This window comes from Leucoraja erinacea, chromosome 4, assembly GCF_028641065.1.
Source record: "Leucoraja erinacea ecotype New England chromosome 4, Leri_hhj_1, whole genome shotgun sequence".
Taxonomy (NCBI): domain Eukaryota; kingdom Metazoa; phylum Chordata; class Chondrichthyes; order Rajiformes; family Rajidae; genus Leucoraja; species Leucoraja erinaceus.
In genome coordinates, this window is record NC_073380.1 from 68,368,941 (window position 1) to 68,382,189 (window position 13,249).

Here is a 13,249-nt window from a genome sequence, read left to right on the forward strand (position 1 = left end):
AATTAGACACCACTGTCTCTGAATAGCACAGCTGTTCCTTTCACTATTGAAATTGATAAACGAGCACCTCTCTTTACACACTTGTGCAATATTTTACTCTATGTAATACTGTAATGTGCAGCCCTGAGTATATTTAGATTGCAGTAACAAAAATAATCTGATAGTTATTAAAAAGGTCTTTATTTTTGATGATCCTACGGGAAAAATAACTTTGCTATCTTATTTTGAAATTTGCTGTGATGGAAATTGAACTTTTGACCTCCAGGTTGGCAGTTTAGTGCTATAACCAATTCACATGCTCACATTGAGAACAATGTACATTTGTTCCAGTCTATTCATACGTATATACACTGCTTTCCAAAAATGAAACCCCTTTAGAAATGTAATATATAATAAGTATATATAGACACAAAATGGTGGAGTAATTCAGCGGGTGAGGCAGCATCTCTGGAGAGAAGGAATGGGCAACATTTCGGGTCGAGACCCTTCTTCAGACTGATCGGAAGTATATATGTTCAGCTAAAACTAATTATGGATTAAAAATGATGCCGTAAATCAGGGCCTAAATCAGCAGAATGATTTGAACTTCAGTGTATATTTTCATCTTTCCCTTTTTATTTGTGATTTTTGACAAAGTTCATGATATATTGCCTGCAAGAATGCCATTTTTTTTGCCGCTGTTTGATATCCATGTTAGCTTGTAAATGATTTTTATGGTGAAAGCTGGCTATTATTTTTCTTCATACAGGTGGCTGAGTGTGAAGGAACGATTAAACATTTGGGAATGGAATTATCTTCATTACATTCAGCACAAAAATTGGACAATAGGACCATTAACCAGAAGAAGCAGATTATTCATGAGATGCAGCAAGAAAGTAATTCATGGATGCAGAAATTGAAAGATGCCCTTTGCAAGGTATTATGATATTTAATAATTATTTATATTACATTATTTATATCTATATCAATGTTAAAATAGAATGTAGCATGTGTTTTTTTTCCTGACAACAAACCTTAGTTTCCAACAATGACATTTTCTGATACTCTTATCTACCATCTTATGCCATTGTTAACTTTTAATTACACATAATTAAACACACAATTTCCTATCCAATTTAGAAGTGTTAACTATCATTAATCTGCTTGATCGAGAATCTCACCAGACCAGCTGTTGTTACTCTGCTATATCTTCGACAGAACCTGTAAAGTAAACACAAATGGTATTTCCATCACATTTTTGGTAAAGTTTACAATGCTAGAATAGGCATTGTATTCTGTTGTCTTAAAAGGAACTCAAAACATTTTCTGATCCAAACTTCCTGCATTATTCCTTCTGGACAAGAATGACTAAAGGTTCAAGAGTTGGGAATGGCTCCTATTTTCTGCTGATCTCTTACAGCGTTCATCAATCATTGCCAGGGCCTTTAGACACATATGCCATTTTGCAGAGAGACTGGATGAATGTATATGTAGGAAGGAACTGCAGATGCTTGTTTGAATCGAAGATAGACACAAAATGCTGGAGTAACTCAGCAGGACAGACAGCATCTCTGGAGAGAAGGAATGAATGATGTTTTGGGTCAAGACCCTTCTTCAGTCTCAAGGAATGGGTGACGTTTCGGCTTGAGAACCTTCTTCAGACTGAAGAAGGGTCTTGACCCGAAACGTCACCCGTTCCTTCTCTCTAGAGATGCTGCCTGTCCCGCTGAGTCACCAGCATTTTGTGTCTATCTTCAAAGATATACGTAGTTTAGTTTAGAGACAGTGCGGAAACAGGCCCTTCGACCCATCGAGTCCGCACCGACCAGCGATCCCCGCACATTAACACCACCCTACACACTGGGGACAATTTTACATTTTATACGAAGCCAATGAACCCACAACTCTGTACATTTCGAAGTGTGAGAGAAAACTGAAGATCTTGATGAAAACCCACTCGGGTCACGGGGAGAACATATAAACTCTGTACAGAGAAGCACCCGTAGTCAGGATCGAACTCGGGTTTCTGGCGCTGTAAGGCAGTAGCTCTACTGCTACACCACCATGCCGCCCTGCAATATCTCTGCAAACATCCGAAATAACATTTGATAGTTAGCCTAATCATATCTCTGACTTAGTCAGCTGTCAAAATTTACTAAATATTTCAGGCTCTGAGAGACACATTTAATAAAGAGCCTTATTTAAAAATGTTTAAAATCGACTTTAATAGTTTCAATTTATATTTTATGTTTCATTATTGTCATTACTTTACACCACAATCTCTGCAAAACCTGGACTGTACCTCGATATACCTTTCCCAAGTTCTGAGTGGTCTGAAAAATGCATTGTTCCCAATTTGTCAGAATGTGGTAGCACTACTAAGTCAGCAGACCTGCTGGAAATTTGTTTCCTTAGCTTCTGGTAAATTCTGATTAATCATTTTTATGAATTGAAAATATCAGACCAGAAATTAAAAAATGTATTCATACTTCAAAAATAACACATATCGTGATGTATTTTGTGCTTGTAAAGAGGCTGTACCACTGTACGAGCTAATTCAACCGTCCCGAATTAAAAAAAACAAAACTCGTAAACACGTAGAATGTACGGAGCAGGTACGTCGGAGCTCGGGACGTCTCTTAGTGGCTCGTAACGCTTACGGCAGATACTCAGGAAACGCGGTAAGCTCGGGAAGACTCGTGAAGATTTTTCAACATGTTGACAAATGTCCACGAGAGTCCCGAGTACCTACGAGCGGCAATTACCGTAATTCTCTAAGTTCGAATCAGGGGAAACTCTTGAATTAGCTCGAACAGTGGGACAGCCCCATAAAGCTCTTGGAATGTTTCAAAATGAAAGTTATGAAAATCTGTGACCCATGGCCTCAGATGAAGCTACTCCTTCAGTGGCAGATTATTACTACATGTTGACGATGCATTTGCTTATAGATAAAAAGGTGCCAGTACACATACTGTTTCTTGCTGTTGGTGCCTGTGGCAGATTGTCAATCTTTAAGCTGTTTAAGAGTCTGACCGCCTATTTAATTAATGCATTTTATTTTTTAAACTTCAGTCATTTTTTTGCAATAGTTAAAATTGTAAACATTTTTAAATTTATTTTTTAACTTTTTAGAGGTGCCAGTATGCCGTGCGGATACATAATGTTTTCTTAGTTCTTATCGTGCAAAATAAGAAAGTCCCAAATAAATGGTTGTAGTGAGGTGAAGGATATACTCATTAAGTATGGGGTTTCATTCAGATGAGAATGTATAAGACATGATTAGTAAGATTGCAAATGACACTAAAGTTGGTGGTATTATATATTGAAAATTGTTGTCAAAAATTGGATCAGTATCTTGATCGCTTGAACAGGTGGGCTGAGGAATGGTTGATGGAGTTTAATTCAGAAAAGTATAAAGTGTGACACTTTGGGAAGTCTAACCAGGGCAGGACCTACATGATGAATGGCAGGTCCCTGGAGAGCGTTGTAGGGCAGAGGGTGTTACGAGTGCAGATACATAGTTCCTTGAAAGTGATGTCGCAGGCAGATAGGGTGGTCAAGAAGGTTTTCTGCACATTGGCCGTCATCAGTCACTGTAGACACAAAATTCTGGAGTAACTCAGTGGGACAGGCAGCATCTCTGGAGGGAAGGAATGGGCGACGTTTCAGATTGAGACCCTTCTTCAGACTGATGTCAGGGGAGTGGGCGGGACAAAGATAAAATGTAAAACTGGTGGGAGAACTGGGAAAGAGTGAGGGAATGGAGAGAGAGGGAAAGCAAGGGGTATTTGAGGTTAGATAAGTCAATGTTCATACTGCTGGGGTGTAAGCTAATTTACACTGGGCCATACACTGATAATGGAGGAGGCCCAGGACAGAAAAATCAGTTTGGGAATGGGAGGGGGAGTTAAAGTGCTGAGCAACCGGGAGATCAGGTAAGTTAAGGTGGATTGAGCGGAGGTGTTTAGTGAAATGATCGCCGAGCCTGCGCTTGGTCTCACTGATGTACAGAAGTTGACACGAGGAACAGCGGATACAGTAGATGAGGTTGGAGGAGGTGCAAGTGAACCTCTGCCTCACCTGAATAGACTGCCGGGATCCTTGGATGGTGTCGAGGGGGGAGGCAAAGGGACAGGTGTTGCATCTCCTGTGGTTGCAGGGGAAAGTACCTGGGGAGGGGGTGGTTTGGGTGGGAAGGGATGAGTTGACCAGGGATTTGCGGAGAGAACAGTCTCTGCGGAAAGCAGAAAGGGGTGGAGATGGGAAGATGTGGCCAGTAATGGGATCCCGTTGGAGGTGGCAAAAGTGTTGGGTGATTATACGCTGTCATTATGTCATTATATCATCAGTCAGTGTATTGAGTGTATAAGTTGGGAGGTCAGGTTACAGTTATACAAGACAATGGTGAGGCCATATTTGACCAGTTTTGGTCAGCCTATTATAAGAAAGATGTTATTAAGTTGGAAACGGTTCAGAGAAAATTTACGAGCATGTTGCCAGGACTTGAGACCCTGAGCTATAGGGGGAGGTTGTGCAGACTAGGACTTAATTCCTTGAAGCACAGGAGGATGAAGGGCGATCTTATAAAAGTGCATAAGATCATGAGCATCTGAATAAAACAAAAATATTGCCTTTCATAATCTCTGATTGTAGTTGGTCAAAGACCCAAAGAAGGCTAACCCCTTGATTTCTTCAATCATGAGTTAATACATTCAGGTGGCATTCCAACAGACTGCTGCTTCAGTGAGCTGTTGTACATCACATTTTACTGTATGAGGTGGAAGAGTTTAAGACCTGGAATGCCTTGTAATGTTTTTGTGAAATGTGAGATCTAGCCCCGTTTAGCTCAATTCTAGACAATCTTAAATTTTGTGTACCTACTTGCGTAAAGGGCCTGTCCCACTTTCACGACCTAATTCACAACCTCTGCTGAGTTTGCCCTTGACATAGAAACATATACATATAATCATAGAAAATATGTGCAGGAGTAGGCCATTCGGCCCATCGAGACAGCACACCATTCAATATGATAATGGCTGATCATCCAACTCAGTATCCTGTACCTGCCTTCTCTCCATACCCCCTGATCCCTTTAGCCACAAGGGCCACTTCTAACTCCCTCTTAAATATAGCCAATGCACTGGCCTCAACTACATTCTGTGGCAGAGAATTCCAGAGATTCACCACTCTGTGTAAAAATGTTCTCATCTCAGTCTTAAAGACCCATTATCCTTAAACTGTGACCCCTTGTCTGGACTTCCCCAACATCGGGAACAATCTTCCTGCATCTAGCCTGTCCAACCCCTTAAGAATTTTGTAAGTTTCTATAAGATCCCCCCTCAATCTTCTAAATTCTAGCGAGTACAAGCCGAGTCTATCCAGTCTTTCTTCATATGAAAGTCCTGACATCCCAGGAATCAGTCTGGTGAACCTTCTCTGTACTCCCTCTATGGCAAGAATGTCCTTCCTCAGATTAGGAGACCAAAACTGTACGCAATACTCCAGGTGTGGTCTCACCAAGACCAAGACGGCCATACTCGCAGCATCACCGTCACGAGGTCGTAGGAGGTCGTAGGTAATTCATAGGTAGATCGTGATGCTAGTCGTAGGTACTCGTGGCATTAAGTAGGTCGGGGCATTTTTCTAGCCTCATGAAAAATATCCATGAGTATAAAAGGTTGTGAATTAGGTCATGAAAGTGGGACAGGCCCTTAAAGGAGACCACTGCTGAAGGAAGATCTCATGCCTTAATGACTGCCTTCCAGTGGCCTTGACATCCAACATCATGAAGTGCTTTCTGAGGCAGGTTATGGAAACCATTAAATCCAGTCTACCAAGCAACCTTGACCCACTGCAGTTCACCTACCCCCACAAATGGTCCACGGCTGATGCCATCTCGCTGGCCTTATACTCATCCTTGGAACACCTTGATAAGTGAGAGACCCATGTCAGACTTCCATTTGTAGACTACAGCTCTGTTTTCAATACTATTATCCCATCTAAGCTCATCTCTAAATTCATGGGCCTTGGAGTCAGCACTCATCCCTGCAGCTGGTTTCTTGATGTTTAGTTTAGAGATACAGTACGGAAACAGGCTCTTCGGCCCACGCCGACCAGCGATCCCCGCACATTAACACTATCCTACACCCACTAGGGACAATTTTTACATTTACCACGCCAATTAACCTACAAACCTATACGTCTTAGGAGTGTGGGAGAAAACCGAAAATCTCGGAGAGAACCCACTCGGGTTATGGGGAGAACGTACAAACTCCATACAGGCAGCACCCATAGTCGGGATCGAACCCAGGTCTCCGGCACTGCATTCGCTGTAAGGCAGCAACTCTACCGCTGTGTCACCGTGACCACCGTGAAGTTCTGACCAACAGACCACAATCAGGGAGGATAGGTAACAAATCATCCTCTACGATAATCCTCAACATGGGGGCTCTGCAAAGATGCGTTCTCAAAGGAGTCATAACCAAATATATTTCTTGTCATCAGTACTTTTTGAATATCACTTTATTTGTATTTCTATGGATCAATATTCTTTGCATCAATGCTGTAAATCATATTGTTACGAAAGTACAATTGAATAAATTTTAGGTTAGTGGTTGTAATAAGTTAGCACTTTGGTCTTAGATGTAAAAGCATTGAAGATGACATCAGTGAAAAAAAGCTGAGCTGGTTCAAAATCTGTAAATTCTGATTGCAAAATGCTAATGACAATTTCCAAATGTCTGTTTTTACATATGAATTTGCAGTACGGTACCAAGGGTGAGCATTGACGTTTTTGCTCTTCATACTCTGCAAACTACAGGCTGTAAAATAGCATGTCAGTAGCATTATATTCCTTAAAAGCTGCCTAAATTTCATTTTAGGATCAAACTTGTTTTATTTCCTTTCAATTGTAAGGATCCCAAAGTTTAAAAAATAGTATTTAAACAATGGCTACATGTTTTTGGACAAACTATCAAGACTATGATGGTTGTATTAAGTCATATTATGAGTGCTAGTAGAACAATCTGCCTAAACACCCAAACTGACTTTTGTTCCATTTTGTTTTGGGAAAATATGACCAACATTGACCCTCTTGTCAATTCCCGTCTTCATCACTCATGCTACTCTACCCCTTGCTCCCATTATGTCATCTATGAATTTATCTTCTCAAAACATTTTAATTTTCATCCATTGTGATTTTCATTCATTCTTGTGCTTCCAGGCAACCTTCCCCCCCCTCCCCCCCCCCTTCCATTTAATTGCAGGGGAGGCAACACTTGCTCTCTCCACCATCCTGGGACGCAAATGATACTTCCAGGTGAAGAAGTGATTCACTAAGTATTTATAACTTAGCTTACTACATCCAATGATTATAACCTGGTTCCCTTTGCATTGGATAAATCAAACACAGGTTTAGATCAGTGGTTCCCAACCTGTAAAGAAGTCTCAACAACACATTGTCTTAACTATAGTTTTATTAACTGTTCACAACATTACTGCTCTAGCTGTACGTGGTCTGTCACCGGAGCTAGAGAGAGCGAGCCAAGGGTGGGAGCATGCAATTATACACCTAATAAGGGGAGTGGTTAGGGGTGGTGAGGTCACTATGTTAAAGGCACATGCACTAGCCATCTACATCCTTCCTCTTAGAACAAAGCAATATAATGGTGACTGAACGACCATGTCTCATGCGCTACAAGCAGGCATACAACGATTACAGAGCTAAACGAAATCCCCATACCGGACAGGCGGCTTAACCAGCCTGCCAGACCGGGTGCGATGCTCGCCACCTCCTCCCCCTGCAGGAACAAGAGCGGGCGGAGCCGGGGCAGGCGAGCGAACCGGGGAAACAGGGGGAGAAGCGGCAGGCGAAGACAGTTGAGCGGGCAAGGACACAGCCGCCGGCGGGGTGGAGGGAGAACGAGGGCTGGGAGGCGGAGAAGGCGGCTGAAGCAACGGAGAAGGCAGGGATCGGGGCATCCGCGGAACGGCAGGAGTTGTATCGGACAAGGGAGGGGAGAAGGGAGCAGCAGGCGGAGGTGGGGGCTCGTTAACGAGCAGCAGATGCTGGCGGGAGCGGCGATAGATGACGCCGTCGTGGTCAACCAAGTAAGACCGGGGTGAACCGGCATCGCCGACCACCGTGGCGAGTTTGGAGTGGCCAGAGGCAGTCTGCATCCGGACGATTTGGCCGGGAAACAGACGCGGCAGGGGGCGGCAGGAGTGGTCGTGGGAGCGCTTCTGCACGTCGTGTTTTGCGGCAATACGCTCCTGGACAGTAGCGGGCGGGAGAACAGTGGGAGTAAGGGACTGTTGGGCAACAGGGAGAGGGGGGCGAGTCTTGCGAGCCATCAGGCGCTGAGCCGGCGAGCCCAGGGCAGGGTCGCGGGAGATGTTGCGGAGATTGAGGAGGGCCAGGTGAAAGTCCGACTTGGACAGCCGACAGTGCTCCAGCAAACCCTTAGCACTGCGGACAGCACGTTCCGCCAGGCCGTTGCTTTGTGGGTACTCAGGGCTGCTGGTAAAATGTTTGAAGTTCCATTGAGAAGCGAAACGCTGGAACTCGGCGCTGGTGAACAAGGATGTCGTCGATTATTATGGCACACGGCAGACCAGCGAACAGCTGCTCCATGGTCCGTTGGAACACCTCGCTGGCAGAGTTGATGCCGAATGGCATGCGCAAAAATCGAAACCGTCCGAAAGGCGTGCTGAAGGTCGTCAGGTAAGAGGATCGTTCATCTAACGGTATCTGCCAGAAAGAGCTCTTGGCATCGAGGACCGAAAAAACAGTGGCCGGGCCGACCTGTGCGGCGACGTCCTCTACTGTGCGCATCGGGTAGTGCGGGCGCTTGATGGCCAGGTTCAGGTCCTTGGGGTTAATACAAATGCGAATCTCAGATTTGTCCTTCTTCGCCGCCACCACCATGGTGGAGACCCACCGGGTGGGCTCGCTCACCTCTTTCAGGATGCCCATGGAGACCATGTTCAGTAACGCAGACTTCACCTTGTCCTTCATGGCGAAGGAGACGCGGTGTGGCGGGCGGATCACAGGCTCTATGCTGGAGTCGACAGCAATCTTGTAGCAGCTGGGCAGCTTGCCCAGCCTGTCATCGAAGCGGTCAGGGTATTCGCGCAGGGGGTCCATGAGGGTCCGCACCTGGTGGATGTCACGGTGAAAGGAGACTAAACCGAGGTCCTGGCACGCTCGGGCGCCCAGCAGGGTTACGTTGTCGGAGTCTAGCAGGTAGAAAGTGAGGGGCCGAGAGGCCTCCAGGACTTTGCAGTGCAGGGTTGTCTTTCCCACGGGAACGAGGACGGCTCCCCCATAGGCATGCAGGCGGGAGTGGGCAGCAGACACTTTCTCACCAGACCTTATCTGACGAAACAGGCTTGTTGACATAACATTCGTAAAAGCACCAGTATCAATCTTCGCTGAGAAGGTCGTACCATTGACGGTCACACGGACTGAGGGGTTTGCAACCAAAGCATGAGAGTCCAGAAGCGAAAACACGCTGGCCTCCCCTTGGGAGGAACTGGTATCAGAAAGGGTGAGATCATCAGGCAGGTGCTCGGAGCCAGGCACGCTATCCGTTTGAGCAAGGTTGACCTGCACTCTCCGAAAAGGGGGGGCTGGATTCCCGCGGGCTCGGCAGGCTGCAGAAAAATGGTTCAGCTTTCTGCAGAAATTGCAAGTTTTCCCCAGGGCAGGGCACACATTGAACTGATGGGTGGCAAAGTTGCAGTTGGGGCAGCGGCGAGCGACGCCGGACTTGGGTGGGGGTGGAATCTGTTGCCGCCGCGGGGCAACGTCCCGCTGCCGGCCGGCGGCAGAGGCAAAGTTGACAGCATGGTCATCGGGCGGCAAGGTAGAGGCGACAGCCTCAGCCATGCGTGAGGCGTGCAGAGCCTCCTCCAGAGACAGTTCAGGCTTCCTGAGAAGTTCTGCTCTCAGTTTAGCATCACGGAGGCCGTATACAAGGATGTCACGGGTCACCTGTTCGGGGGTCAGGGCATCCAGGCGGCAACGCCGAGCCAGGTGCCTCAAAGCGGCGATATAGTTATTCACCGACTCGTCAGGGTTTTGCCGTCGGCTAAACATTTTGAAACGCTCCAGTATACAGTTGGTGGGAACGTCACACAAGGCAGTGAACTTAGCAATGAGACATACCGGGTCACGGGCATCTTCACCAGCAGCATACACAAATGACTCGGACCGTTCCAGGGCGTCGGGACCGGCCAAGTTGAGGAGTAGAGAGGCTCGCGTCTCAGCAGTGGCAGCAGGGTGGGCGATAGTGACATAATGCTGAAAATCACGTCGGAAGACATCCCAGCGATGGGCAATGTCCTCGTCAAAGACAAGCGCGTCGGGCTTGCGGCAAGAGTTGGCCATGGCACGAGTGAAGGAATCAGGGTAAGGGTACTGGGGCAGAAAAATAAAAGAAAACCGGCAAACAGGAGGCGCGGAGTCACAGCTGTGACACCATGTAAAGAAGTCTCAACAACACATTGTCTTAACTATAGTTTTATTAACTGTTCACAACATTACTGCTCTAGCTGTACGTGGTCTGTCACCGGAGCTAGAGAGAGCGAGCCAAGGGTGGGAGCATGCAATTATACACCTAATAAGGGGAGTGGTTAGGGGTGGTGAGGTCACTATGTTAAAGGCACATGCACTAGCCATCTACACAACCTTTTTTAGCTCGCCCCCTTGGGATCTTTTAATTTTTCTTGGCCCCTCCTGACATTATTAGCGGTAGAAAAGTACTTCAATATTATAATACCTTCCATAAAAATATCAGTGTCTATTAATTGCACATATATTCTATTTTATTCTATTCTACAAACATCAAGAAGGGTTTCAGCCCGAAACATTCCTTCGCTCCATAGATGCTGCTGCACCCGCTGAGTTTCTCCAGCTTTTTTGTGTAACCATCAAAAAATATTTTGTGGGTTCAATAAAACAATCATTTATAATCATACATTAAAAATATTTCAACTACATAGATTTAAATTAATTAGAACTGAAATTTAGGAGGCAACAGGGTGGTAGCTCATTGAGCCAGTGGCCCCCTAAATCCCAAAATTTTTCTGTGGCCCCCCTGATATTTGCCATGGGCCCCAGGTTGGAAATCACTGGGTTAGATGACTGCTTTGCAAGTCACCTCCCTTCTGGTCAGAAAATTGACCCTGAGCAACAACTGCCAGTTATTTTGATTCTTGCTTGATTTTTTTGCCTCCTACAACGGAAGTTTAAAGAATAGCATCTCATTATCACACTAGACATATTGTTGCTCTCAGTAATTACTAATTTCAGATGACCAGCCTTTCCAGTTTGTAACAGTATTGAACACTTCTGATGAAAGGTCATCTACCTGTAATGTTATCTCATTTTTTCTCTCCTTAGCATTCCCTTTTATTTCCAATTTTAAGTAACTACAGTGCTTTGAAACTGAAAGTTTGTTGTTTTCCATCATCTCTTCTGACCTAATTGATCACCTTCTGCTTGCATCTCTTCCAAACAAATAGCCAGCAATTTAAAAAAATAATCGCCACTCCGACACAGTCACCATTTACACCTTTAAATTATTCTGGTTTCCACCCGATCTCAAATATTGCATTTGCTCACCTCTTCCCCTTCTTGCCAACTTAAAACATGTTTGTTCTCTGACTTTTCCTGGTTCTGATGAAAGACCACCAACTCATATGTTCAATTTCTACACAGATTTCCAGAATTTTCTATTTTCTTTTCACATCTTCCATATTTCATGCTCATCACTTTTAATCACAAACACATAGACCACTTTCTCCATTTTCAGTCTTTTTTGCTCTTTGCTCTACATCTAGTTCTCATTGTTTCATCGATCGTGAGCTCGTCCTTAACTTTCCATTCTATTTCACTGAAAGATAAGGATTGAGGGACCGGAAGCCCCTCAAAGTACCCCCATCTCCCAATCTATTTGCCTAAACACCTGAAAGAAACTGTGTGAATACTTTCTGTTGATCTATATGTATTTGACAGTCCTATATTTATTGCTAATAGGAAGCCAAATTAGGTGAACCATGATAGCAATGCTCCGGAAGTGATTTCAGATAATCATGCATGATCCATACGTACAGTAATCTATATCAATTGTACTGAATTTTTACACGTACCTAGGCACAGTGAAATTCCCTTCTAGCAATGATTCGTTGATACTTTATTGTCACGTGTACTTGGTGCAGTGAGAATCTTTGTTTGCATACAGTACAAGTTTGCAAGAGTCGCCACGCAAAGGTAAAACCTTCAGTAAAAACCTTCTAATACACAGGCACAACAATTCCTAAGTCCTCAAGTGTAAGTTACATTACTTGCTTAGAGACAATGAGAGTTTCATGATATCATACTTTTAGTTGTACAGTTCACAGAAACTGTGAGCCTCATGATTTTCTTGGTGCATTTCTCTGTGGCTGCAATGCAATAGTGATGCGATACTATGTTTTGAAGTTCCAGTATTTTTTTTCTTTGCACTACCTATTCTACTTGCGTATGGCTTGGTTGTACAGTATAATTTGTAGAAACAAGGAACTGGAGATACTGGTTTACAATAGCAAATACACAAATTGCTGGTGTAACTCAATGGGTAGGCAGCATCCTTGGAGAACGTGGATAGTTGACCTTTCGGGTCAGGACCCTCGTCAGACTGAAGCAGGGTCCTGATCCGAAACATCACCTATCCATGTTCTCCAGGGATGCTGTCTGACCTACTGAGTCACTCCAGCACTTTAGTTCTTTTTTATAGTACGAGTTGATTAGATATCACACGCACAAGGTTGTGTGTGTGTGTGTGTGTGCGTGTGTGTGTGTGTGTCTACGGCATTTTGCCTTTGCAACGTATCTCCTCGAAAACCAGACGCAAAAACGCAGAGATTTTTACAATTTCATTAGAGATTTATCTTATGAGTTCAGAAATCCACTCCTTGGTCAATTATTTCCCCAATTTTGAATAAAATTGATCACAAAACTCACTTTTTAAAAAATATAATCGCCGCTTGAGCTGCTGACGTAACAATGCCCACATTACCACCAATCGAGGCCCACCTGCCTCCAGGCCCCGCCCCCCCACCGTTGTGGACTAAAGCCCCGCGCCCAGCCCAAGTACACTCGCGCCACGCCTCCCGCAGCTGGACTCCCATGCCCGCCCGCCCACTACAACCCTCCAGTTCTCAAAATGCTCTGCAGATCGGGAGGTCACCGGAGGTCACAGCAGGTTGCAGCCAGTCACCAGAGGCC

The 13,249-nt window shown here is 44.8% G+C and overlaps 1 protein-coding gene across 7 annotated transcripts in view; it reads left to right on the forward strand.

The window, feature by feature from the left end:
* LOC129696527 (putative leucine-rich repeat-containing protein DDB_G0290503) overlaps positions 1-13,249 on the forward strand; it is a 402,087-nt gene that overhangs the window by 182,569 nt on the left and 206,269 nt on the right. For all 7 annotated transcript variants that reach the window (XM_055634522.1, XM_055634523.1, XM_055634521.1 and 4 more), the window contains one exon: positions 749-916. In XM_055634522.1, coding sequence (XP_055490497.1) covers positions 749-916 — 168 coding nt within the window. The remainder of the gene's footprint in view (positions 1-748; positions 917-13,249) is intronic.